Below are 25,579 nucleotides of genomic sequence, written 5' to 3'. Positions count from 1 at the left end.
GCCCCAGGCCCCTAGGTTCTGTGGGAGGCAAGCAATCTACCACTATGCTCTCTTCCCAGCCCTTGCCATCTGACTATGGTGACAGGCCCTTCACCAGCACTGGACACTGGCATGTCCACCCGCCTGGCCATCTGGCCCCTGGCTCTTCTGTCTTCCTCAAGCAGCAGGGCAAAAATCGGACATGAGAAGGCAGCAGACATTTCATCCCTTATTGGCCACACTAGGGGCACCTGGGCTCCCACCCATCAAGGACCTTTCTGCCCTGGGCTTCTCCCTGTACTTTTTCCTTTCCTGGGCTTTGAACTCAGGGCTTGGGCACTGTCCCTGGGCCTTTTCACTCAAGTATAGCACCCCACAACTTGAGCCACAGCTCCACTTCTGGTTTTCTGATGGTTAGTTGGAGATAATGGTCTCAAGGACTTTCTTGCCCAGGTGTGAGCCACCACAGCCCACTTCCTGGGCTTTTTGTTGCTTGAGTCTAACACTACCACTTCAGCCACAGCTCTACTTCTGGCTTTTTGGTGATAACTGGAGTTAGGGTCTCATGGGCTTTCCTGCTTGGGCTGACTATGGACCACAGTCCTCAGATCTCAGCCTCTTGAGTAGCTGGGATCACAGGCATGAGCCACTGGCCCAGCCTTCCTGCACTTCTGCCCCATGGTGAACCCAGGAGCCAGCCATGATGAGTGAGGATAGGCTGGGCAGGGTGGGGCCATCCACCTTTTTGCAACCATGCAGCCCAAGACCGAGGCATTGAGACAGAGCCTGAGGGGTAGGAGGCTGGGCCTCCTCTGCCCAGTGTGCTGCCCGGGGTCCTCACATCTGGAGAGATGACCATGCAGCAGCACACGTCCCCACACCCCCCCCCCGTGGCCATGTGACTGCCCAGTGGAGCCCAGTCTGAGGGCTCTGCATGCTGTGCCCTCCCCAGAACAGGATGCTGGCAGATCCACTTCCACCTGGCACAGCAGACGCCTTCCTGGCAGCCAGGGGGCAGCCTTGTGGGGGCCGGGGACTCCCGGCACCCACACATGGGTCAGGGTCTTGCAGGCTGGCACTGTGGCCTCGGCCTGGGGGCTCGATTACCAGAGAGTCAGGAGCCATGGCCAGGGCCTCCCCCACAAATCCGCTGGGCTGAAAATGCAAAGAACCGAGACTCGGAGACGCCCTGCACAGGGCACGGGGGCCAAGTGAGGAGACACCCCATGTGGGGAGCAGGGGGACCAGGAGATGCCCCCGCCCCGGGACAGGTGAGGAGATACCCCATGCAGGGGATGGGGGTGGGGGTGGGATCCAGGTGAGGAGACACCCTGCTCAGGGCCGAGGGCCAGGAGCTAGGTGGTACGCACAAGGCCCCAAAGGGCCTGCGGCAGCCAGTGTAAATAAGACAGAGCCAGGTGGTGTCCACAATATATCCATGGGTAGAGGAGCTTGGGCCCAGGGCAAGGAACCAGTGACCAGATTGCATCTGCTCCTGGGGAGCCATGTACCTGGAACTCAGGGGAACTGGGGGCTTCGAGTGGACAGGAGACTTAGGGCCCTGGGACCCTGCCTGGCTTTGCCTGGTGTGGCCGTGAGGGGTCTTTTCTGGGAAGATGTGTGATATGGTGGTGGGGACCTTGGCATGGTCCCCGACCCCTTCCTGTCTTCATTGGCAGTTAGGCTGGGGTGTGGGCAGGGCCTCAACTCATTAGGCATTTATGGTAATGATGCCTGTGTGGCCACACAGACTCTGCTAGAGACCAGAAATGCCTGCAGACAGGAGGACTGGGCCTCCTTGGGGATGTTGAGGCCTGTGGGCGAGGTGGGAGGGCGCCTGGGCCCCCGGCACTTCCTGCAGCCACACAGATGGCTGACAGTCACTGTGGGGCACAGGTAGCACCATGTCCATGGGTAGAGCTGGTACCTAGGGCACTGGCCATCCAGGGTGGCACAGGTGGGGCTCACCTGGAAGGGCAGGTCCATGGCCCCACTGCCCAGCTGGTTCACATTGGGCAGGGACCCACCGTAGTACTGGCCGCGGCTTGGACCCAGCTGCAGGTACTGAGACTTCTGAAGTTGCAGCTGCAAGACACAGAGACAGATGGCCAGCTGTGGGGAGGGCCGGCCTGGGTGCCCCAGCCCTGGTCCAGGCAGCAGTACAGCCCTTTGCCCTGGGACAAATGGGCCCCAAGGCAGTCAGGTGAGGCTGGCCGCTCAAGGAGGTGTGGGAAATGTGGGTCCTTTGGGGAGCATCTGTTACCTCTGCCACCGGCTGTGGGGACCTGGGCCCAGGGGACATGTTTTCAGGGCCTCCAGTGCGGGGCTGGCTGTGCCAGGTATTAGGAGCCTGGACAGGCCAGCCTGACATCTGGGGACCCCCATAATACCCCTAGCCCAGCTCATGGGGCCCCATGGGGTTAGCCCAGCTCAGGGCCTCTGTTGGTGCCATCAAGGACAGTCACCCCGTGGCTACCCGGGCCCTGGTGGTTGGAGCTGGCCCTGCTGGTCCCTGCACTTCATGGGGAACCCTGGGTGCTGCAGTCCCTGCTGGCTCATGGCCTCTGCAGGGTCCACAGGCTACCACGGAGGGCCCAGGGCATCGCGGAGGCTGGCAAACCACTTGTGGAGTCCCCAGTAGGCTCTGCACTGCCTAATCTTCTATGCAGGGGGCTGGGGGTGGGGGGAAGTGAGGCAAGAAAGGCTGTGCTTGGCAAGCACCATGTCTGGTGGACAGTGGCCGCTCCCCACAGCCCACACTGCTGTGCCCTGTGTGCCAGCTACATGGCAGGGCCACAGGAGAGCGGGTCTTAGACCACGTGCCCCATGGCACCCAGCTCACATGGGCCTGTGGGCCAGAAGCCTGTTATATCCCTGCCCCGGCCACCAGAGGGTCTGGGGGCTCCCCAACTCATGGCCAGCCGGCAGGGGGGCTGGTGCCCCAATGTGCCTCTTGCCATGGGCCCCGCACTGTACAGCCTGTGTAGCCCCATCCTCAGGACCAGGGCAGGGCCCAGTGTGACCCCAACATGCCCGCACTTCTCTAGGATGGGAAGGGATGAGCAGGCAGTCCTCAGGTCCAGAGACCCTATACAGAATGAGGTGACTGTCCCCCAGGCCCCCTCATTCTGCAGATGGACCAGCCCTGGCCAGGCCGGTCAGTGGTCACCATGGAACAGGTCAGCTTCTAATGAGATGTAAGGGACAGGCAAGCCCATGGTCGAGCAGTGCCCCACACAGGGGCTGTGCTGAGGGGGCAGAGATCACTGGGAGGCCAGGCTCTGGCACACAGGCCCTTCATTCAGCAAAGCCAGTTGCTTCTGCCTCAGGGCCTTTGCATCGGTGCTGCCTTCATCATGAAGGGGCCAGCCACTACTCACCACCAAGGGGACAGCCCTGCTCAGCTCAGCGGCTGCATCTCCCCTGAGTGGGTGCTCTGCCCCTTCCTGGCACACTGCGGCTCTGGGTAGGTGGAGGGCGTAGCCTGGAGACAGGGACCTGCCTGATGCCACACAGCTGCTCCTACCTCTCCTGCACCCACACACATCTGTTCCCCTCCGTTCCCGGTCCAGATGGGGAAACTGAGGCTTGTGGATGAGAAGCCACTTCCTGGTGCAGGCCAAGGGAGTGTGTACATCAGGATGGAGAGGCAGGAGGGAACCCAGACACTTGGGCTTTGGGGTGCTGGGGCTCTTCCCATGTCCTGGAGCCAGTGGCTGCCCCACAAGACAACTTAGAGCCAGAGTGACATCTGGGAACCTCGGGACACCTGCCCAGTCCTGCAGAGGCCAGTGTGGCCCTGCCTGCCACAGCTTATGTGAGCATAGCCCCCAGACTCAAGGGACATGGCTGGCTAGCACCAGGCACTGCCCAGGAGAGGGTACAAGGGCAGCAAATCACACAGACACAGCTGCCCACAGGAGCGCCCTCATCCTGCAGAGCGGGGCAGAGGGAGGAGATGAGGGAGGGGTGGGATGGGGCTGAGAGCAGGCACTGGGGAGCCTCCAGGAGGGACAAAGCACCCCAGTGGCAGTGGAGGCTGCAGGCCTGTGGCTGAGAGAACCAAAGCCTGTAGCCCCAGACAGCATTGGCAGGTGGCTGAGGGCTGCTCCCCTGCATCCCCAGGCCCCTGAGCACCCCACTTGCCCACCCCAGCTGCTGTTCCCGGTGTGGGAGCAGCTGCACCCCAGCACTGCCCTGCCTCCGCCCTGGCGGGGAGGCACCATCTGTTTCCTGTGGCTGAGCCTATGGGAGCTGTCTCCACCTCACCCTGGCCTTGAGCCAGGGTTCCCAGGGGAGAGTTCAAGATGGAGATGAGGCAGACACCCTACACGCACAGCATGCATCCCACATGCATGGCACACTCCCCACATGTGTGGCACACTTCCCACATGCATGGCACACTTCCCACATGCATGGCACACATCCCACATGCACGTTACACTCCACATGCACAGCACATTCCCCACATACATGGCACACTCCCCACACACAGGGCACACCCCACATTCATGGCACACCCCACGTACATGGCACACTCCCCATGTGGCACACACCCCACGTGCACAGCACATTCCCCATATACACAGCACACTCCCCACACACAGGGCACACCCCATGTGCATGGCACATCCCACATACATGGCACACTCCCCACAAGCATGGCACACCCCACGTGCATGTCACACCCCTCATGCATGACACCCACCCACATGCATGGCACACACTCACATGCATGACACACCCCACATGCATGGCACACCCCACATGCGTGGCACACCCCACGTGCATGGCACACATGCACAGCACACACTCCACATTCATGGCATACTCTCCCACCCCCGCATGCATGGCACACCCCACCCCACATGCATAGCACACACAGCTGGTGAGGCACATGGAGGCTGGTGTGACATGGAGAAGGCTAGTGTGGCATGGAAGAGGCTGGTGTGATACATCATAGCTAGTCCCAGGCCTGACCCGGCATGGGGTGGGGGTGGGGAAGTCATGGAAGGCAGGAGGGGCGCGGGCACATGCTCAGCAGCCTCATGCTGGGTGCAAAGGGCTCTGGAACCTGGAGAGAAGTTGCCCATCTTAGGGATGTCAGTGGGGCCCGGCTCAGCCCAGCACAGCCCAGCACCTGGCCTATGAGCCCTGGGAGCCATTCTTGGGCTCCACTAAAGGCTGGCGCTCTACCACGAGCCACAGCGCCACCTCTGCTTTTCTGGTGGTGCACTGGCACTAAGAGTCTCACAGGCTTTCCAGCCTAGTCTGGCTTTGAACTGTGGTCCTCAGATCTCAGCCTCCTTAGTGGGCAGGATTCTAGGCATGAGCCATTGGCAATGGGCCTGGCATCTATCTTTCTGTCCCTCTAAAGGAGACCTGGCCCCAGTGGGCCCCCGGTTGCTTCTCTTCTCTACAGACTTGCTATTCCAATGCTTCCTCGCACAGAGTTAGCCCCCTGGAGCTCCTGGGCTCTGGCTTCTTTCACATTGCATACTTTGGGGTTCAATCGCATTGTGGCATATCAGAACCTAACTGCTTGTCACGACCCAGTGCACCCTGCACCATTTATTTATGCACTCCGTTAATGGATGCTTGGGTTATTTTCTTAGCTCGGCTCTTGTGCGGAATCTGCTAGAAATGTGGGGCCTGTGGTCAAACCCCTGGGGGGCGGGGGTGTCCTGTGGGATCCATGGAGACTCCAGTCAGCCTGCTCGCCTCCACCCAACCCTAACACTTGCACCTGCATGCTTGCTCTGCTGGGTGGGGGACCTGTAAAAACTTGGGGTCCGCCCCGTGGAACACCGAGCCCACCAGCGTCTCCAGGCCCAGGCCTCCATTTCCCCGCAGTGCACTGAAGCCCGCTTCCCGGGGACCCCTGTGCTCTGGCCATCGGCCATCAGTGTGGTGAGGGAGGGGAACCAGGTGTGGGGGCCTGAGGACAGTTCCCACGCAAAACAACAGCAAGGGATGGCAGATGGTGGCGTCACATGGCTGGGGCCCAGCCTGGCTCCCCTTCCTCTCTCAACCCAGGAATGCCTTTAATCAGCCTCAGCAGCCAAGTCCCACCTGAGGAGGGTTCCTGGGGTTTGCACAACCCCCGGGAGGCCCTGGCCCTTAGCTGGTCAGGTGCCCACGTGAGGTGCAGCCTGCCAGGAGTCCCAGGAGGGAGCATGCGGCCACATGTGGGGGCATAAGGCCGAGGACTCCAGGCCTGTCTCCCTCACCTCCACACCCCTGCGGCAAGCCCAGCCTTCGCCCCCAGTCCTCTTCCCACCATCCCTCTGCCTTTCCCCCACCATTTCCCCACCCTTGTGTCATGGCCGGCTCACCCACCCCTACACTTCCCCGACCCTCCCCACATGCATGTGGCCCTCATCTCCCCCTTCTGGCCTCACACTCAGCCCTCACACCCACTGCAGACCCAGGTGGTTATCTGGGCTTTGGGTCACCCAACCCCACCCACCCCACATCATCCTCTGCCCACCAATGAGGGACCCCAGGGCTGGGTGAAGGGTCCCAGCCTGGTGACAGAACCAGAGTCCACTCAGGCCCTGTGGCCAACACTCGGCACCCATGCCATGCGCTGACTGGCCCTAAACCTTGCCTGCCCCCCTCTCTCTTATTCAGATTCTTGGCAGGATGGGGTAAACCAGGGCTTCCTCCATACACAGCCAGTGACCTGCCAAGCCCCATCCAACCCCACCCCTCTTTCTGAAAGACCATCAACCTGTGTCACTCTGGTGGGCCTAGGATCAACCAGGGTTGGATCCCACACCCTGTCTAGAGCACACCCATGGCCCCAGCACTGAAGGAGTCCACAGAGTGGACAAAGAGGGGCCTCTCAGGGAGAGAGGCAGGAGTTTGGCCTCTGGCTTGCTCGCATGGCCTGTCCTAGGCAGGAGCTGCACCACAGCCTGTGAAAGTCTACTGACTACAGGGCTGCCAGGTCCTGAGGGCAATGCAGGGGTAGGGGGTGTGAGGCAATGTCAGCCCAGCAGGGGCCAGGCTCAGAACCTTCAAGAGGGAGAGAGCAAAAAAGCTTGTCCATCCATGGCTCATGCCTGTCATCCCAGCTACTCAGGAGGCTGAGATCTGAGGAGCGCAGTTCAAAGCCAGCCCAGGAAGGAAAGTCCATGAGACTCTTATCTACAATGAGCCCCCAGAAAAACCAGAGTGGAGCTGTGATTCAAAGTGACAGAGCACTGGCCTTGAACAAAGAAGCTCAGGGACAGCGCGTAGGCCCTGAGTTCAAACCCCATGAATGACCACGAAAATAAAGAAGAAAAGATGGAGGCACTATATTCTGAACTCAGGCAACAACAAATGCTGAGGGGATGCAGAGAAAGAGGAACCCTACTGCTCTGCTTGTGGGATGCAAACTAGTACAACCACTCTGGAAAGCAGTCTGGAGGTTCCTCAAAAAGCTAAACACAGACATCCCCTATGACCTAGCCATACCTCTCCTAGGCATCTACCCTGAGCAACAGGAACTGGGATAGGACAAGGACACCTGCACCTCCATATTCATTGCTGCACTGTTTACAATAGCCAAGATAGGGAAACAACCCAGATGCCCCACTACAGATGAATGGATCCCAAAAATGTGGTACCTATATACAATGTAATTTTATACAGCCATTAGAAAGGATAAAATAATGGCATTCTCAGGGAAATGGATGGAACTACTACAAATCATGTTGTGCGAGGTAAGCCAAAATCAGAGACAAATGGCACATGGTCTCCTTGATATTCAGGTGTTACGAGATATAACAAAGTAAACAGGACTTGTGATACCAATACACAGTGAGACCAAAAGAGACCTCCTCATATGTACATAAAATAATATACAAACTGAAAAGAACTCCAAAGATAAGGAAACAAAAGACATTTGTCTTACAGTTTTTAGATCACTCTATATTATTTACCTCACATATGGTGTATACACGTGCACATCTGAGGGAAGCTGAGAGGAGGGCACAGAATGAGTGGAAAGCGGGTGAAAAAGTACAGCAGGGGGCCCAACAGCTTCACTGGATATTGATGAAAGTGAACTAAGCAGCTCAAGGGTGGAGAGGGAGGGAATGAGAGAAAAAGAGGGAACATATATACTAAGCAAAAGGAAAGAAATGTACATATCACCCGATCTGGAAGAAATGGTTTTATTGTTAATGTTCGTAGAGTTCATAAGCTTTGTGAATTAGAATCACGATTCTCATCATTAGGAAGGTTAAAATGTGTACTGTGAAATTTATGTAGTTACTTCATCTCAATAAAGAAAAAAGGTATGATTCAGGAAGGCACAGGAATAGAGGGAAGAAGGGTGAACAAATGCAGTCATTGTATTCAGTACACACTATGTAAAAAATAAACTGTAGCCGGGTGCTGGTGGCTCATGCCTATAATCCTAGCTACTCAGGAGGCTGAGATCTGAGGATTGCGTTCAAAGCCAGCCCGGGCAGGAAAGTCTGTGAGACTCTTATCTCCAAACTGGAAGTGGCACTGTGGCTCCAGTGGTAGAGCTCTAGCCTTGAGCTGAAGAGCTCAGGGACAGTGCCCAGGCCCAGAGTTCAAGCCCTATAACCGACAAAAAAATAAATAAACTGTGCAACTTGTGGGCAGGGATGGGAAGGAGAAAGTAAAGAAAGGGGTGGCATTGTCCAAAAAAAAAAAAAAAAAAGAAGCATTGTACTCATTACCTGACTTATGTAATTGTAACTTTTTTGTACAACTCCTTAATAGTAACAAAAAAGGGGGGGGGGGAAGAAAAGATGGAAGCACGATGGAAGAGAACAGACCCCAAGCCATGCGCATCCTCAGGACAGGTAGACATGGCCAGACAATGGAGGCTGCCCACAGCCCCCAGGAGAGCCTCTACCCGGGTACTCCTGGCCCACGTCACAGGGGCTTCTGCCTGCAGGACTGGGAGAGAAGGCAGCTGCTGTGTCCCATCCCTGGGGTACAGCAACTTGTTACTAAGGCAGAGAAAGTGAGCCTAAAGCACACACACATGCAGGGTGTGTGTGTGTGTGTGTGTGTGCATGTATGTGTGAGGGTGCACTGAGTGAGATGCATGAGCCCCAGGCTCTGGTGGCTCGGTTCTGCCCCATGTGCCAGAAGCAGACACTCCCACTGCGTAGTTGACCACCTCTTCACCCACTGAACCCCATGAAGGCCAAGTCCCAGCCTGGCCTTCTGGAGGCCTGGGCTGGACAGTACCACCGACCCTGGGGCCGCCCCCCTTGCTCCCTCGGCCATCTGCCAATGTCCTGGCTACAGCAGAGGCATGGGGTCACCGCGGCTGCACCACTCTGACCGCCCCCCACTGCCTCCCCACAGGACAGATAAGACACACGCGAGATGCCCTCGTTACCACAGCCCAAAATAGCTAGGTTGCTCCATTTTTAAGACACAGCTAAACGACAGGTTATGTAACTCACAAGGCAGTGCACGACCTGGGACCGGCAGAGGGGACCTCAGTGCCTGTCCCCAGGGCCCAGGGCAGGTGAACCAGTGACACCCATGCTGCGGGGAGGGACAGGAGACAGGCGCCCTATGTCCCTGTCCTGGCCCCAGACATCACACTTTGGCATCTTGGAGTGCCTCCTGGTGCCAGTTTGTGTCCTCGCAGCAACCTGGCACCCAGCTCGGCCAGGTTCCCTGGACAGACCCAGCCCCTGCCTCTTTCCTCACTCAGCACACATGCCATCACCTTCCCTCCCCAGGCACATCCAGCTTCCATTGTTTTCTTTTTTTATTTTTTGACAGTGTTAGGGCTTGAACTTGGGACCTGGGCACAGTCCCTGAGCTCTTTTGCTCAAGGCTAGCACTCTACCACTTGGAGCCACAGTGCCACTGCCGGTTTTCTGGTAGTTAAACGGACATAAGAGTTTCATAGACTTTTCTGCCTGGACTGGCTTTGAACCAACAATCCTTGGATCTCAGCCCAGCACCCAGCTTCCATCCTATTAAAATAAGACTGGACCTGCTTGGCAGGGCCAGGAACTGCACACAAGGCTAACTCTGTGATCCAGCATGGCACCGCCACACATGGCCCAGACAATGGGAACGTATGGCAAGCACACTGTGTCACAGGTGCTCTCCACACAGCAGCACACATGTGCTCACGCACTGCAGCAAACACATGCTCACAGCAGCCGAGGGACAGGCTCATGACATGGAGATTCCAAGTGTCAAGGATGAGTGGCTGAGTGGTCTTCAATCCACATGTAGAATTCTACTCCGCCATGAACAGGAACAACATGGCACTAGGGCAGTGAGATCTGCTGAGTGACTGAAGCCAGGTACTAGCCTGTCAGTGTGGATGCAGGACAGGCATGCAGGGGGCTGGCGTGGCAGGGGCTGGTGGGGCTGCAGAGTGAGGAGCGGCTGTGAGGGCACCAGGTCTCCTTGGGGAGATGAAAACATGATAGCCAGGGTCATGTCTCCAATCCCAGGTCTTGGGCCCCAGCCCCCTTACCCTATGATGGGTGGAGGAGGCTGGGCTGAGCTCCCTTCTGGATGTCACAAGTGGAGCAGAGAGAGATGGTAGCCCCAGTGGAGGCCCTGTGATCCAGGCCCTGAGGAGTCATCAGGGGGCCTAAACAGTGTAGAATGGCCTCAGCCATGACATGACATGGCTGCAGAGGCCATGGGCCAGGTCCAGCGAATGCCATGGGGCGGCGGCACAGGCCACAGGTCCCTGGAGGATGGTGGGCCCCAGGCCAGCTTGGCTGCACAGTAAGACCCTATCTACAAACTCAAAACAAAGATCAAGGGGACGGAAACCCCAAATGTGACAGCCCTCTCACCCTACGGAGTACTACTCTGCCACAAAGATGAGTGGAGCCGTGTTCCACACTACAGAATAACCTTGGAAGCAGGATGCAGCAGGACAGACACCAGCTGGAGCCGAGAGGCAGACCTGTGGTGGCCAGGGCCTGGGACAACCTGGGATCATCTAGAGGACCCAGTGGAGACTGGGGGCAGGGGAACACAGGGGTGTGGGGAGCTGCTGAGCCGTGGCTCCCACAGCACCAGGTTTTCTGTTGAGTATAAGCAGGAGGTGCTGAGGTCCAAGCCCAAGGCTGCTGCTTTTGGGCCGCACGTTACCGCAGTGTGGAAGACACCCTGGGGTATCCACCATGCCACCCAGGAAGCCAGGAATCCACCACTCAGGAGAGGAGGTATGGCCATGTCCTGCAGCTGAGTCCCAGGACTGGCTCCCTGGCCGCAGCTGAAGCCTCGAGGCACCTGTCCAAACACCCACTGTGGCCAACCTCCACATCTTAAAAAGAATTAACTTGGGGCTGGGAATGTGGCCTAGCCTTGCCTTGCCTTGCATACATGAAGCCCTGGGTTCGATTTCTGAGCACTGCATATATAGAAAAAGCCAGAAGTGGAGCTATGGCTCAAGTGGTAGAATGCTAGCCTTGGGCAAAATGAAGCCAGGGACAGTGCTCAGGCCCTGAGTTCAAGACCCAGGACTGGCAAAAAGAAAAGCTTTTGGGTCCAGTGGCTCACGCCTGTCACCCTAGCTATTCAGAAGGCTGAGCTCTGAGGATCTCAGTTGAAAGCCAGCCTGGGAAGGAAAGTCTGTGAGATTTTTATCTCCAATTAACCACTCATAAACTGAAAGTGGACCTGTGGCTGAAAGTGGTAGAGTGCTAGCATTGAGCAAAAGAGCTCAGGGACAGCCCCCAGGCTCTGAGTTCAAGCCCATGACCAACCATATATATATAATTTTAAATGCTGGGGGTCTTGGGAGTGGTGTCTACTATTGCCTGGCCTGGAGCTCGCCATGAGGGAGCAGACAGGTGCTTGGCACAGCCCACCCCATGTCCACCCCACTGACCAATGGTGCCCTCCATGACCGGTGTGCAAAAAACAAGCAGGAGACACGGGAAGGGGCAGAGGCCCCAGGAGGCTAGGGCAGGACTGGTGCCACTGCGGGTGGCCAGTAGAGCAGTGAAGAAGCCCTGGGAGCCACAGGGCAAGGTTGGCAGGAGCAGGGACAGAAGAGGCCAGGCCACCACAGCAAGGGCATCTGGAAGGAAACTTCTCCAGAGCCGAGTCCTAGGGGATTTCGCCTGGAAGAGGAAATAAGGATGCAAGGGTCCCTGAGCTACAGAGCAGTGACCCAGGTTGGGTCCTCGGGCACATGTAGAGCAGGACCTCTCTCCAAACTGCTCTGAGGCAGAAAACAGCCCTTACCCTGGTCCCCGCTACCACCCATGCATCAGGGGGCTCAGTGGCCCCTGTGATCACCCTTCCAACAAAGCTATGGTGACCAAAACAGCATGGCATTGGTGTGGTTAGACATGGGACACGAAGAACAGAGCCAAGACCCCCAGAGCAAGGGACCCTCCCCCCCTGGCCTCCTGCCAAGGACATCCTTTCAACACACAGTTCTGGGAGATTTGGATTTTCATGTGCAAAAGAATGAAATTGGACGCTTCCCTAACTCCACCTACAAGAGCTAATTCCAACCGGATCAAAGACCCAAAGCTCTAGCCATAAAACCCCAAACCCCAAACCATACAACCATAACTATAAAGAGAAAGCCATAAATCCGAGGCTGTCCTGGAGGATGACGTGCCTCTCCACGCTGGCTCAGCACCGCATCCCTGGACCCAGCGCTGGGAGCCAGACAAGAGGAGAAAACAAGGCAGAAACAGGACTTGGCCAAAATTAAAAACATTTGTACATCAAAGACGCAGTCCACGGGCAGTCCACAGGCGAATCCTCCCTGTTCCCACGGAAAGGGAGGAAATATGTGAGTGCCACTCCCTGATAAGGGAAATGCAGACCACATGGAAAGGCAGGACCAAGCCAGGACAGATTGCAAAAAGCACGAGAGACCCTTCTGGAAAACACAAGGCAGGCGATAGCACTGACCGTGAGGGGACCACGGCTCAAGAATTCAAGACAGGAGCTGGGAATGTGGCTTAGTGGTAGAATGTTTGCCTAGCATGCACGAACCCCTGGGTTTGATTTCTCAGCACCACATGTACAGAAAAAGCTGGAAGTGGCGCTGTGCCTCAAGTGGTAGAGTGCTAGCCTTGAATAATAAAGAAGCTCAGAGACAGTGCTCAGGCTCTGAGTTCCAGCCCAAAGACTGGGGGGGGGGGGAAGAGTTCAAGACAGTCGGGCACTGGTGGCTCACACCTGTAATCCTACTTAGGAGCGTGAAATTTGAGGATCATGGTTCAAAGCCAGCCTGGGCAAGAAAGTCTATGAGACTCTTATCTCCAATGAACCACCAGAAAACCGGAAGTGACACTATGGCTCAAAGTGGTAGAGCACCAGCCTTGAACTGAAGGGCTCAGTGACAGCACCCAGGCCCAGAATTCAAGCCCCAGGACTGGCACACACATTATAAAAAAAGTGGGGGATGGTAGTACATGCCTATCATCCCAGGTATGGTAAGAAGAGGAAGATCACAGTCCAAGCCAATGTGGACAAAAAGATCCTAAAACAAACTGGGCTCAGGGCTGGGAATATGGACTAGTGGTAGAGTGCTTGCCTTGTATACATGAAGCCCTGGTTTCGATTCCCCAGTACCACATATATAGAAAATGGCCAGAAGTGGTGCTGTGGCTTAAGTGGTAGAGTGCTAGCCTTGAGCAAAAAGGAAGCCTGGGACAGTGCTCAGGCACTGAGTCCAAGGCCATGGACTGGCAAAAAAAAAAAAAAAAAAACAACCAACGGGCTCTATGGAGCACCTGCTCAGAAAATGCAAGGCTCAGAGTACAGCAATGATGATGATGGAGATGTGTGGCACCACAGAAAAGGAAGAGGCCCCAGGAACATCTGTCACATACCAGGTACAAAGACAAAAAGAGCAGCACTGCCCTTTGGGGCAGTCACATCACTTACTCTGGTGACAACTCTGCTAGGTGGCACTCTTGGTCTCCTCTTTTCACAAAAAAGAAACTGAGCCCCTTGATGGCAGTGTGGGACAAGCACTGGCAGTCACCCCAGGCCCCACCAGACCCCTCAAGTCCTAGCTGAGCACAGGACTGGGCCAGGTGCCCTGCTGCCCTGACACTTTCTCTGGCACTTCCCGGCCACACCAGCCCACACCCAGGTGAGCGCAGCTGGGCACAGGGGAATGGAAGGCTCAGGCCATTCACGATAGCAGATGAAGACTGCACACAGAAATGTTTGGATTCCTTCCTTTCTTTCTTTTTGGTGGTTGTAGGGCTTGAGCTCTGGGCCTGGGTGCTCTTCAGCTCAAGGTTGCGCTCTACCACTTGAGCCACAGTGCCACTTCCAGCTTTTTGGTCGTTAATTAGAGATAAGAATCTAAGGGACTTGCCTGGACTGGCTGGCTTTGAACCGTGATCCTCAAATCTCAGCCTCCTGAGTAGCTAGGGGTGATCCACCGGAGCCTGGCTGGTTGGATTTCTTTTTTTTTTTTTTTCTTTTGTCAGTCCCGGAGCTTGAATTTGGGGCCTAGGCACGGTCCCTGAGCTTCTTTTGCACAAGGCTAGCACTCTACCACTTGAGCCACAGCCCCACTCTGGCTTTTTCTGTTTATGTAGCACTGAGAAATCAAACCCAGGGCTTCATGCATGCTAGGCATACACTCTACTACTAAGCCACATTCCCAGCCCAGGTTGGATTTCTTAAAAAGAAAAGTAACAGCCAGGCGTTGGTGGCTCATACCTGTAATCCTAGTGGAAGCTGAGATCTGAGGATTGTTCAAAGCCAGTATGGGCAGGAAAGCCTGTGAGACTCTTATGTCCAAGTAACCCGCAGAAAACCGGAAGTGGTGCTGTGGCTCAAGTGGTAGAACGCTAGCCTTGAGCTAAAGAGCTCAGGGACAGAGCCTAGTCCCAGAGTTCAAGTCCCACAACCAACAACAAGGAAAAGAAAGTAAGAGATTGGGGGCTAGAATAGAGCCTGGCCTTGGGTTCACCCTGGCCCCCAAGTGAAAAAAGCAGGAGGGGAGCATCTTGCAAAAGTCCTGGAGGAACCCTCCCTGATGTGGAACCCCAAGGCAGGGCATGTGTCCAGCAAGGCTGGTTACACTTGAGGCTCCCATGGCCCCCACTCCACTTTAGGCTGAACCCAGATGTCAGGACCCAGCTGGGTGTGGTGGCCATGCCTGTGACCTCAGCTCTCAGGAGAGGAGGCAAGAGGGCCACAAGTTCTAGACCAGCTTGTGCTACATAGCAAAACTTTCTTGAGAACACAACAAAAGAGAAACAGGAAGGCAGGGGCTGGTGTCCAGATGGCAGAGAGACATGGGCAAACAGACAGCAAGAATAGGGGAGCTGTGCCGGATGGGAGTGGCTCACACCTGTAATCCTAAGTAATCACCAATTAACTACCAAGAAGCTGGAAATGGCATTGTGTATCAAGTCCCATTACCACCACCAACAAAAAATTGTTTCACTTGGTGCTGGTGGCTCACATCTGTACTCCTAGCTATTCAGAAGGCTGAGATTTGAGGATTGTAGTTCAAAGCCAGCCCAGACAGCAAAGTCCACAAGACTGTTATCTCCAATTAACCACCAGAAAACCAGAAGTGTTGTTGTGGGCTGTGGTAGCCTTGATCTGAAGAGCTCAGGGTCAGCGCCCTGGCCCAGAGTTCAAGCCCTATGACAGACAAAAAAAAAAAAAAAAAAAAAAAAGTGTTTCGCTGTGAAGCCAGCCTTGACACCTGGGTTACCAGATACTAATTCTGGGGTGCCCTGGGGTATGGCCGGCCCTTCCCTGCTGTACTTTGTACCCTGTCTGTAGCATGTACAGGCAGCCAGCAGCATCTCTGCTAGAACACTGTGCCACCCATCTGGCCAGCCTTGCCTAGCACCCTGCCACGTGCCCTGGCTCCCCATGGTTCTTCCCATCCCTGGGGCTGGGCCCCAGTGTCATGTCCCTCAAACACTCAGTGCAGAGCAGTGACCTGGGGGCCACGGACATCCCCACAGGCTATGGGCCATGAGCCCCCTGTCCAGGGATGGCCAGGGCCAGGCAAACCCTGAGAACTCCTGCCACCTCTTACATCCTTCCTCTGGGAGCTGGAGGTCCATCTGTGGCCTCTGTGAGCCAGGCCTAGAGCCTGGTAACCCATCAGTACAGGGGCTGGCTGGTACAGTTTGAGAAAGTTCCAGGAAGACACTCCTGCGAGTGCTGGTGACACATACCTGTAATCCTAGCAAATCAGGAGGCTGAGATCTGAAGATTGTGGTTCAAAGCCAGCCAGGGAAGGGAAGTTCTTGAGAATCTAATCTCTAACCACAAAAGAGTCCAAAGTGGAGCCATGGTTCAAGTGGTGGAGCACTAATCTTAGTGAAATAGTTCAGGGATAGCACCCAGGTCCTGAATTCAAGACCCAGGACCCACACTTACAAAAAGATGCCTCAGGGTGGGGATATCTATGACAGGCACGAGAGGGAGAAAAGGATGGGCCCTGTGCCCGGAGGTAAAGGGGACTGGGGGGGGGGGGGCGGTGTATGTCAGGAGATGAGACAGTGCACCAAATGGCACCTAAGACCCCGTCCAGCCAGTACCGCACTGACCCTCTGCACAGAGGGGAGAGGCTGGGGTCCAGAGGGGCAGCTGGCAGGAGCCCTGGTATTGGGGCCCCAAAGTGGCCCTGCCCTGCCCATATGTGCCCTTCCCACACCCTGCCCCTCTGGCTGAAGTCACTCCCCTCCCAGGCATTGCCCTGCCCAAGTCCTACCCTCTTTTGCGATCCCCGCCCACCAGGTGAGCAGCCCCGCCCCCAGTGCAGGCCACTTCCTTTGAGCTTGGCAAACTGTCAATATTGACTCACTGCACCCTTGGCCCTCAAGCAGACAGTGGCTTCCCAGTTTGCACACTTGGACCCCCCACCTGGCAGGGTCCCCATGGCCATGCTCAGCTGGGGGACCCGGTTGATCTCAGCATCCCACTTCACCCCATAATAATACCCAGAAATATCCCCAAGGGCATGCAGTCAGACAGCCCCACACAGGGCGCTCAGCATGTAGTCTGCAGCCTGGGTTTCCTGGGCACTGCGTGACCATAGCACCTCAGCCAGCCAGGGTGACAGCACAAGCCCTGACCATCCCCAGCCCCTGGGGCTCACCAGGGGAGTGGGACAGCCAGTGACAAAGTAAATGAGCCCCCAGGGGCAGGATGAGGCCAGGACCTGTGCCTGAGCAGTGCCAAGGGTGAAGGACCTTGGCCCTGCCACACAACGAGCCTCTACCAAGTGAGCTTGTCCAGACTGCCCCAACATCAGGGTCCTCAGACCTCACCCCAAACCTCCAGATGCAGAGCCTTGGGGGTCCCACTGCCTGTCACCAAACTATGGCCTCCTGTCCTTGTCCTGGCTGCTCCAGGCCAGGAGTAAACATCGACGGATGCCCATGGCAAGGCAGCAGCACCCCATGCAGGCCAGGTGAGGTGCTGGAGGCTCCAGGGACCAGAGATCGGTGGCACAAAACTAAATCAGCCTGGGACAGGCTCATCTAGCTCCCTTCACTGGAAAAACCTCAGCCCTGCCCAGTCGCAGGCAGGACACAAGGGAAAGGGCACAGCCAGGGGTTCGAATATAAATTTATGCTGGGAGGAGGTGACTCTGGCCTGTAATCCCACCTAGTCAGGACCAGAGACCTGAATGTGGTTTTAAGCCAACCTAGGCAGGAAAGTTCAAGAGACTCATCTCCAATTAACCACCAAAAAGTTGTGGCTCAAGTGGTAGAGCCATGAATACAAAAGCTCAAGGACAGCACCCAGGACTTGAGTTCAAACCCCAGGCCCAGCACACATATTCAGCTCTGCCAGGAGGCTGCAGATGGCACCAGATTGCAGGCAGCATGCAAGGAGGCGGTTACTGCCAGTACCACGGTCAGCCAGAACAGGTGGCCTCCAGCTATGATGTGGACCCTGAGTGCTGAGCCCACTGTCCAGGGCCTGCCTTGCTTCAGCCTGAACACAACCCCCATTGTCCTAGGGAACAAAATGCTACCTTAGCTTCCCACAAAGCCTGGCTCCAGCGATCCTCCCAAGCCTGCCTCCCAAGTGCTGGGACTACAGGGATCACCACCCCAGCAGGCCAACTCTGGATATTTTCTGGCTGAGGTCTTTTCTGGCCATGGGAACCCTGGCCATGTCCAATTGCTGAAGGAGCCCCAGTGTCCTGAGGTGCTGGCCAGCAGTGACATCCTCCATTCTCTCTCACTCTGTCCTCCAGAACATCTAAGCTGCCCTTGCTTACCAATGGGCTCTGGTCACCACCTTACCAACCCAGAGGCCCTAAGTGGCCACGCCCAGGCCTTGTCCACAAGCTTGAGAAAAGCCTGCCCATGTCCATACCTGGGGATTCTGATTCCCAGGCCTTTCCATCCACATGGCTGAGCCCACAGAAAATAAACTGCGGGCTGGGGATATAGCCTAGTGGCAAGAGTGCCTGCCTCGGATACACGAGGCCCTAGGTTCGATTCCCCAGCACCACATATACAGAAAACGGCCAGAAGTGGCGCTGTGGCTCAAGTGGCAGAGTGCTAGCCTTGAGCGGGAAGAAGCCAGGGACAGTGCTCAGGCCCTGAGTCCAAGGCCCAGGACTGGCCAAAAAAAAAAAGAAAATAAACTGCAAAAACAATCTGAAGAGGCAGGCACTGGTGGCTTATGCCTACAACCCTGGCTTCCCAGGAGGCTGAGATCTGAGGATCTTGCTTCAAAGCCAGCTTAGGCAGGAAAGTCTGTGAGACTCTTAGCTCCCCTGGGTTCAATTCCTCAGCACCACATATACAGAAAAAGCCAGAAGTGGCACTATAGCTCAAGTGATAGAGTACTAGCCTTGAGCAAAAAGAAGCCAGGGATGGTGCCCAGGCCCTGAATTCAAGCCCCAGGACTGGCAAAAAAAAAAAAAAAAAAAAAAAAAAAGGGCTTCCAATTCCAATTACACCTCACCCTGGCCCTACCGCCAGTATCCTGTCACGCTGGGAGAAGCCCACCTGGTCCTCAGCATTCCAGCCCTACTACAGGTTGTGGTTACAGCAGTGTTCCTGCCATCTCCCTCAGGACTTCCCTAAGAAGGACACTCAAGTGTGCAGTGGGAGGCCACCTCAGTCTGTGACACTCAAGGGGGGCACAGGTACCAATGATGTGCACAGCCCACCCCTTCAGCAGAGATGGAGAATGCCTGTTCTCCCAGGCAACAGTGATGGAAGATGCTGTCCCCTCAGGTAACAGTGATGGAGGACGCCTGTCCCCCTCAGCTAACAGCAATGGAGGACTCCCATCCCCCTCAGGTAACAGTGATGGAGAATGCCCGTCCCCCTCAGGTAACAGTGATGGAGGATGCCCGTCCCGCTCAGGTAACAGCGATGGAGGACTCCCGCCCCCCTCAGGTAACAGCGATGGAGGACTCCCATCTCCCTCAGGTAACAGCGATGGAGGATGCCCGTCCCCCTCAGGTAACAGCGATGGAGGATGCCCGTCCCCCTCAGGTAACAGCGATGGAGGACTCCTGTCTCCCTCAGGTAACAGCGATGGAGGATGCTCATCCCCCTCAGCTAACAGTGATGGAGGACTCCTGTCCCCCTCAGGTAACAGTGATGGAGGACTTTGGTTTCCCTCAGGTAACAGTGATGGAGGACTTTGGTCCCCCTCAGATAACAGTAATGGAGGACGCCCATCCCCATCAGGTGACAGTGATGGAGGACACCAGTCCCATCAGGTAACAGTGATGGAGGATGCCCATCCTCCTCAGGTAGCAGTGATGGAGGACGCCCATCTCCATCAGGTGACAGTGATGGAGGACTACTGTCCCATCAGGTAACAGTGATGGAGGACACCAGTCCCATCAGGTAACAGGAGGGAGGATGCCCATCTTCCTCAGGTAACAGTGATGGAGGATTTTGGTCCCCTTCAGGTAACAGGGATGGAGGATGCCCATCCTCATCAGGTAACAATGATGGAAGACTTTGGTCCTCTTCAGGAAACAATGATGGGGGGCACCCGTCCCCCTCAGGTAACAGTGGTGGGGGAGACCCGTCCCCCTCAGGTGACAGGGATGGAGGACGCCTGTCCCCTCCGGTTACATTGATAGGGGACACCCGTCCCCTCAGGTGACAGGGATGGGAGTGGCCCGTCCCCCTCAGGTGACAAGGATGGTGGACACCTGTCCCCTCAGGTGACAGTGGTGGGGTCGCCAGTCCGCCCTGGGTCCCACTGCGGTCGGGCGCACCCACCCCACACGCAGCGCAGGTGACAGGGACGCCAACCAGGCAGCTCACACACCACGCGTGCGTCCGCGGCTCCCCACGTGGCAGGCAGCAGGACCGCCGGCCCCTCAGGTAGGACCCAGGGCGCACCGGCTCCCGCCCGGCGGCGGGGCAGCACCTGTCCCCCTCCCAGGAGCGACGGCGCTGGGTCGCCCGCGGGCCACCCCACACCCCGTCAGGTCCCGCCCACGGCGCCCGAGGCGTGGAGGGCAACGGCGCCCGTGGGCCGCGCCGACCCCGCCCCCGCCGCGCGCCCCCGCCCGGGCATGCGCACGCCCCCCAGCGCGCGCCCCCCGCCCGCGCACGCGCCCCTCCCTCCCTGCGCGCCCTGCCCGCGGGGTCGGCGGGAGCGGCCGCCTCACCCGCGCGGCTCGCGTCAGGCTCAGGTCCTTCATGACCTCCTCGAAGGCCGCAGTCTCCTCCGCCTGCTTCTGATTGTGCAGCGCGATCTTCTCACTAAATTTTCGCGGATTGTTGGAAGTCGCCATCTTCTCGCCGCCGCCTCCTCCTCCTCCTCCTCCCACCCCCCCCCACTCGCCGCCTCAAGGCGCACGCGCCAGCCGGGACCGCGGGCGGCGCGCGGTGCGCTTGCGCCAGTGTCGGGGAGCGCGGCGCAAGCGCGTGGGAGCTGCGCGCCGTGGCGCGCGATCGCGCACGCGCGCGGTGCGCTTTGGGATTTCCTCCCCCCCAACCCGAGGTGAGGAGAGGGGGCGGAGGAGTGAAGGACTGGGCGCGTGCGCACTGGTGCGCCGTCGGCCCTGCTGGACAGCGGCCGCCTGGCTGTCGGGCCAGGTCCGCAAGTGGAAATCAGGCTTCACCTCCACGCCAGGCGGCACCCCCGAGACCGAGCCTGGGCTCCGACGCCGACCGGCGGCCTGGCACCGTGGGCTCGTCTGTCCGACTACAGCGGCCAAGGAGCCGCCTGGCGCGCGAGGGTGAGCGGCGGATCCCCCGGCCTCCGTCCTGGTGGGGCACCCTGCGTGCGCGGGGTGCGGGGCCCGGTCTCGATCGCGCTCTCCGGACGCATCTTTCTTTCTTCTTTTTGCAGGCTCTGAGTTTTGAACTCGAGACCTTCTGGGATGAGCTTGCCGGCTACCTGGCGCTCTGCCCTTGGGCGAAGCCTCAGGCCAGACCTGGCCGGGGGTGGGGGGTGGAGGGGGAGGCGGGGGCTGGAGATGAACCTCATGAACTTTTTTGCCCAGGTTGGCTTCACATCATGCACCTCCAGATGTCAGCCTCCCGGGTTGACTAGGGTTGCAGGGGTGAGACAGGGTCTCTATGTGGTTGCCATATTCAGCCTGAACCGTGATCCGCCTATTTCACACTGCCTTCTGTGCACCGCATCCCAGCTTCTTCGAGATGGAGGTCTCCTGCCTGAACTCTTGTCAGGGCTCCGCGGGAACTTCGGTCCCCTGGGTGTCAGCTTCCTGCATGGCGGCAATAACAGGTGTGGACCACAGGGCCTGTTCTTCCTGGTGCAATTATTGGCGGTTTCCGCCTTTTATCTCCGACACATGTCCTTTGGAGTGTGTGTGTGTGTCGAGCCAGTTCAGTGAATTTGTGTGTCCAGAGTGGGGCTGGCCTCATGACCGCTCCCAAAACACCCACCCTGACACAAGCCTTGGCCAGTCAGCACAGCCCAAGGCTCCCCAGCCATCCAGACTGCCTCTGTGCAGACATGTAATTGCATTTCCCAATGAGGTGCTATTCTGGGACTTTTATTTGATGGTGGGAACCAAAAGACCCTCCCTTTACCTTTAATGTGTGTGTCTGCAGGGCCAGAGGCTACAGGGTGAAAAGAGTAGAGTGAGCCCATAGTGTCAAGAGGGTGGGGTGGGTAGGTCCACCCAGAGGAAAACAGCCAAAAGATGGCAAAGAGCTTGTCTCGGCTTCTGGATCCCATTGGGCCTGAAGCTGGTTTCTCAGATGAGTTGGCAGTATATGTGCTTTTGTGGCATGAGCCTAAAGCCCATTTTCTTGCCCCTGTGGTCACTGAGACTCCCCCCCCCCACACACACACCTCCTTTCTTGCAGGCTTCCATGTCCCTTCCTCCCTCCTGTGGCTCCCACCTACAACTACTCAGGAGGCTGAGATCTGAGGATCAAGGTTCCAAGCCAGTCCTGGCAGGAAAGCCCTGGAGATTCTTACCTCCCAGTTAACAGGCAAAAAGCTGGAAGTGGAGCTGTGTGACTCAAGTAGTAGAGCGCCAGCCTTGAGGGGAAAAAAAAACACTAAGGAACAGTGCCCAGTACTGGCACAAAAATAAAATTTGGGGAAACTATGGGTGAGGAGTCAGGTCAGTGAGGGGGGCAGCAGTGTGCCCTTCCACCCACCCCACATGGGAGGGGCATGAGTGAGTGTGCCCTTCCACCCACGCAGTGTGAGAGGGCAGAAATGAGTGTGCCCTTCCACCTACCCCATGTAAAGAGGCATTAGTGTACCCTTCCACCCAACCTGGGTCATGAGTGTGTCCTTCCACCTACCCCATGTGTGGTGGCATCTTGTGCCACCTGACACCAGGTGTGCCATACCTATGACCACAGTTCTAGGGAGACTGAGGCAGGAGGACCATATGCTCCTGGGCTGTGAATGAGACGTCTCCTAAACTCAAGACAAAAGTGATGGTGTTTAAGGCTGTCGGGTGTGGCCCCTGTGCTCCTTATAGCAGCTGTGGCCCTTGTATCCCCACAATCTCCCCTTCCTGAGCTCCCCCAACCACCACCCACCACGTGCCCCCTGCATGTCCTCCCCACTGGCTGAGTTGCCTTCTAACCAGCCTGAGCCTCCTTCTGTTCTTCGCCCTGAAGCCTCTGTGTTCGTTCCCTTTTCTGGGGTCTCCAAAGCTAATATGAGTGTGGGCATAGGGGTTGCACAGGAGCGTTTGCTGGATTTCAGCCTGGAAAATTCCTACTCATCCCTCAAAACCTTCTCCAAAGGTCCCCCCTCCTCCAGAAGGCCCCGTCCTGATCACCCAGGACAAGAGTCCTCAGCTCCCTCAACCTTGGTGGTGGGCTGCCTAGCCCTGATTTACACGCAGTGCTATTTTCTGTCCTCTGCTTCAGAGCTTGCTCCCTGCTTTCATTTGTTCCCTAGCAGCTCTTCCACATCATGTTACCCTGGCCCCCTTTATACTCTATACTCTTAGTTGTTGCCTGTTGCCTCAGAGTCTTTGCACAGACACAGATGTCTCTTCCCCTCTTTTCCCTCTCCCCAGCCTCCAACTCCCACCAAACCTCTGAAGGCAAGGTAGACAAAACCCTAAGCTCCGGTGTGTGGCTGTGTGGCCTGAGGAAAGTGACTTGGCCTCTCTGGGCCAGGCTGTGGTCACAGAATGGTGAGGGTGATGGCAATCTAGCAGGCTCAGGAAGGTTAAACAGATAATGTATGGAAAGTTCTCCACAGGAGTGCTCCTGACTGCCAAGCAAACAAAAGCAGGCCATGCTTCACTTCCCAGCTCTTCCTTATAAGGGATTTCAGTCTATTTGGGGGACTGCAAGGGCTGAGCCCCGGGACCACTGGGACAGGCAGGAAAACCCAGAGTGGCACTTTGGTTCCAAATCAAGCCCCTGCCAGGGCCAGCAAGGGGCAGAGGGGGCCCACGGGAACCCAGACTGCAGACAGGCTGGAGTCCCACCAAACACCCCCCAAATCCACATGTACTCTGAAACATGCAGACCTCAGCCTCCCACAGGGGCTTGCTGGGGGTGCGGGAAACGGCAGAGGAGGGCCCGCAGCCCCAGGGCCTGGCAGTGGCCGGGTCCCCGCGCTGGCGGGCTTCCCTCACTTTATGCCCACGCTGGCCTGGAAGGCGACCGCGTGTAGCTTTCCTGCGTGACTGGGATGGCGGAGGGGGAGCGCTGCACGTGGTCAGCGGCTGCTCCCAGCCTCACCCTTGGTGTTGCGGAAGGCATGGCTGTGCGGCCCAGGCTGCCCCGCACCATCAAGGCCCCGGGCCGGCCTCCCAGCACCCATGCAGCATTCCACGGCAGGCGGGCAGGTGGGTGCTGGGCTCAAGAGCTGTCCTGGTCCCGCCGGTGGAGCACCCGCTCCTGGCATCCAGCCTCCCGGCTCAGGAAAGATGGCGAGCCTGCGGACCTCACATTTCAGTTGTACCCAAATATTCAACCGTTGGCGCCGAGAGCCCCTAGAGGGGCCGGGAGTGGGGGTGGGGACTCTCCCCTTGGCCACGGGATCTGGCAGCCGCCCCGCATCTCGTTCCCGGGGAGCCGCGGTTGCCGGGGAGGGCGAAGAAGCCTGGCCGGGGCTGGGGAGGCACGCACTGCACCGGGTGGGTGCGGGGCAGGGCGGCCAGCCTGCCCGCCTTGGCTCCGGGTCTCTGGCCCCCTCTTGGCCCGCCCCCCCTGGCAGGCCGGCCGGCCGCGCGCCGCAGTCCTGAGTCTGCCTTTTCCCACAGCCAGGCCCAGGTGCGAGGGCGGCGCCCAGGCCGGCGGCCAGGCCGGCTGGCCAAGAAGGAGCGTCTGCCTGCGGCTTTCCAGCGGCGGGCCGGGTGTAGACTGGAGACGGTCCGCGTGCGCCGTCCACATATGGGCACGCAGGACCCATGAAATGTGGGGTGCGGCTGCACACACGTGGGCCCAGAGGTTCGAGCAGCCCATGCCCACGCGCGCAGGTGAGCCCATGAGGGCATGGGTGCGCAACATCCACGCACAGGCACGCAGGTCCTGTGAGGATGAGGTACATGCCGTCCATGTGCGCGTGCACGCAGGTGTGCCCGTGAGGATGTGTGTGCGCGCAGCCTACACACAGGCACGCAGGGTCTCTCCTACGAGGTCGTGGGGTGCACGGTGTCCATGCATGTGGGCCCGGACATCCGAGCCGCCCATGCCCATGCCCGCAGGTGGGTCCGCGGCTGTGCGCATGCGCGCCTACTGACTCCCGAGGACACGGACGGCAGGACGCGAGCCAGCTCCTTCTAAATTAAAAACAGCTTTCCCGTGCTTAAAGTTTACAGCACAAAAAAATAATTTTCTTCCCTTCCGGGGCTGGGGTGGGGGCCGCGGGAGGGGCTGGGCCCCAGAGAACATTCCAGAGTCGGGGCTGGCTGCCCTCCCCCAGCACCCCTGCCAGCTCGCTGGGGACAAGATGTTCCGAGGTGTGAGGTGATGGGCTCACGCCCTGCGGCCAGTCTGGGCCAGGTGGGGGAGTTCGGGGCTCCGATGTTCAGGGCAGCGAAGCCCAGTGAGGACGAGGCTGGCTCCTGTGTGCAGTGTGGTGGCCCTGGGCTTGTTCTGGGAGTAGCAGGGCACCCCTTCCTGGGACGCTGCACCCCGGACCGCGTCTGCGTTCAGGGCCTGGGTCTGAGCAGGACAAGGCAGGACCTGGCCAGATACTGAGGCCAGGCCCTCTGGAG

General features: G+C 57.7%; 1 protein-coding gene across 7 annotated transcripts in view; it reads right to left on the bottom strand.

The window, feature by feature from the left end:
- Positions 1-20,716, bottom strand: part of Crtc1 (CREB regulated transcription coactivator 1) — a 39,189-nt gene extending 18,473 nt beyond the window's left edge. For 5 of the 7 annotated variants that reach the window (XM_048342602.1, XM_048342606.1, XM_048342607.1 and 2 more), the window contains exons 1-3: positions 20,570-20,716; positions 1,948-2,064; positions 1,087-1,134 (exon numbers count right to left, since the gene is read on the bottom strand). In XM_048342602.1, coding sequence (XP_048198559.1) covers positions 1,087-1,134; positions 1,948-2,064; positions 20,570-20,695 — 291 coding nt within the window. In that variant the 5' untranslated portion in view covers positions 20,696-20,716. Of the gene's footprint in view, positions 1-1,086; positions 1,135-1,947; positions 2,069-20,569 lie in introns of those variants that run through there. The other 2 variants (XM_048342604.1, XM_048342609.1) reach the window with 2 other exon arrangements.
- Between the last annotated feature and the right edge of the window lie 4,863 nt (positions 20,717-25,579).

The sequence above is a fragment of the Perognathus longimembris genome, chromosome 3 (assembly GCF_023159225.1).
Source record: "Perognathus longimembris pacificus isolate PPM17 chromosome 3, ASM2315922v1, whole genome shotgun sequence".
Taxonomy (NCBI): Eukaryota; Metazoa; Chordata; class Mammalia; order Rodentia; family Heteromyidae; genus Perognathus; species Perognathus longimembris.
Note: the sequence above shows the minus strand (reverse complement) of the source record. Positions and strands in the feature narration are given on the sequence as shown.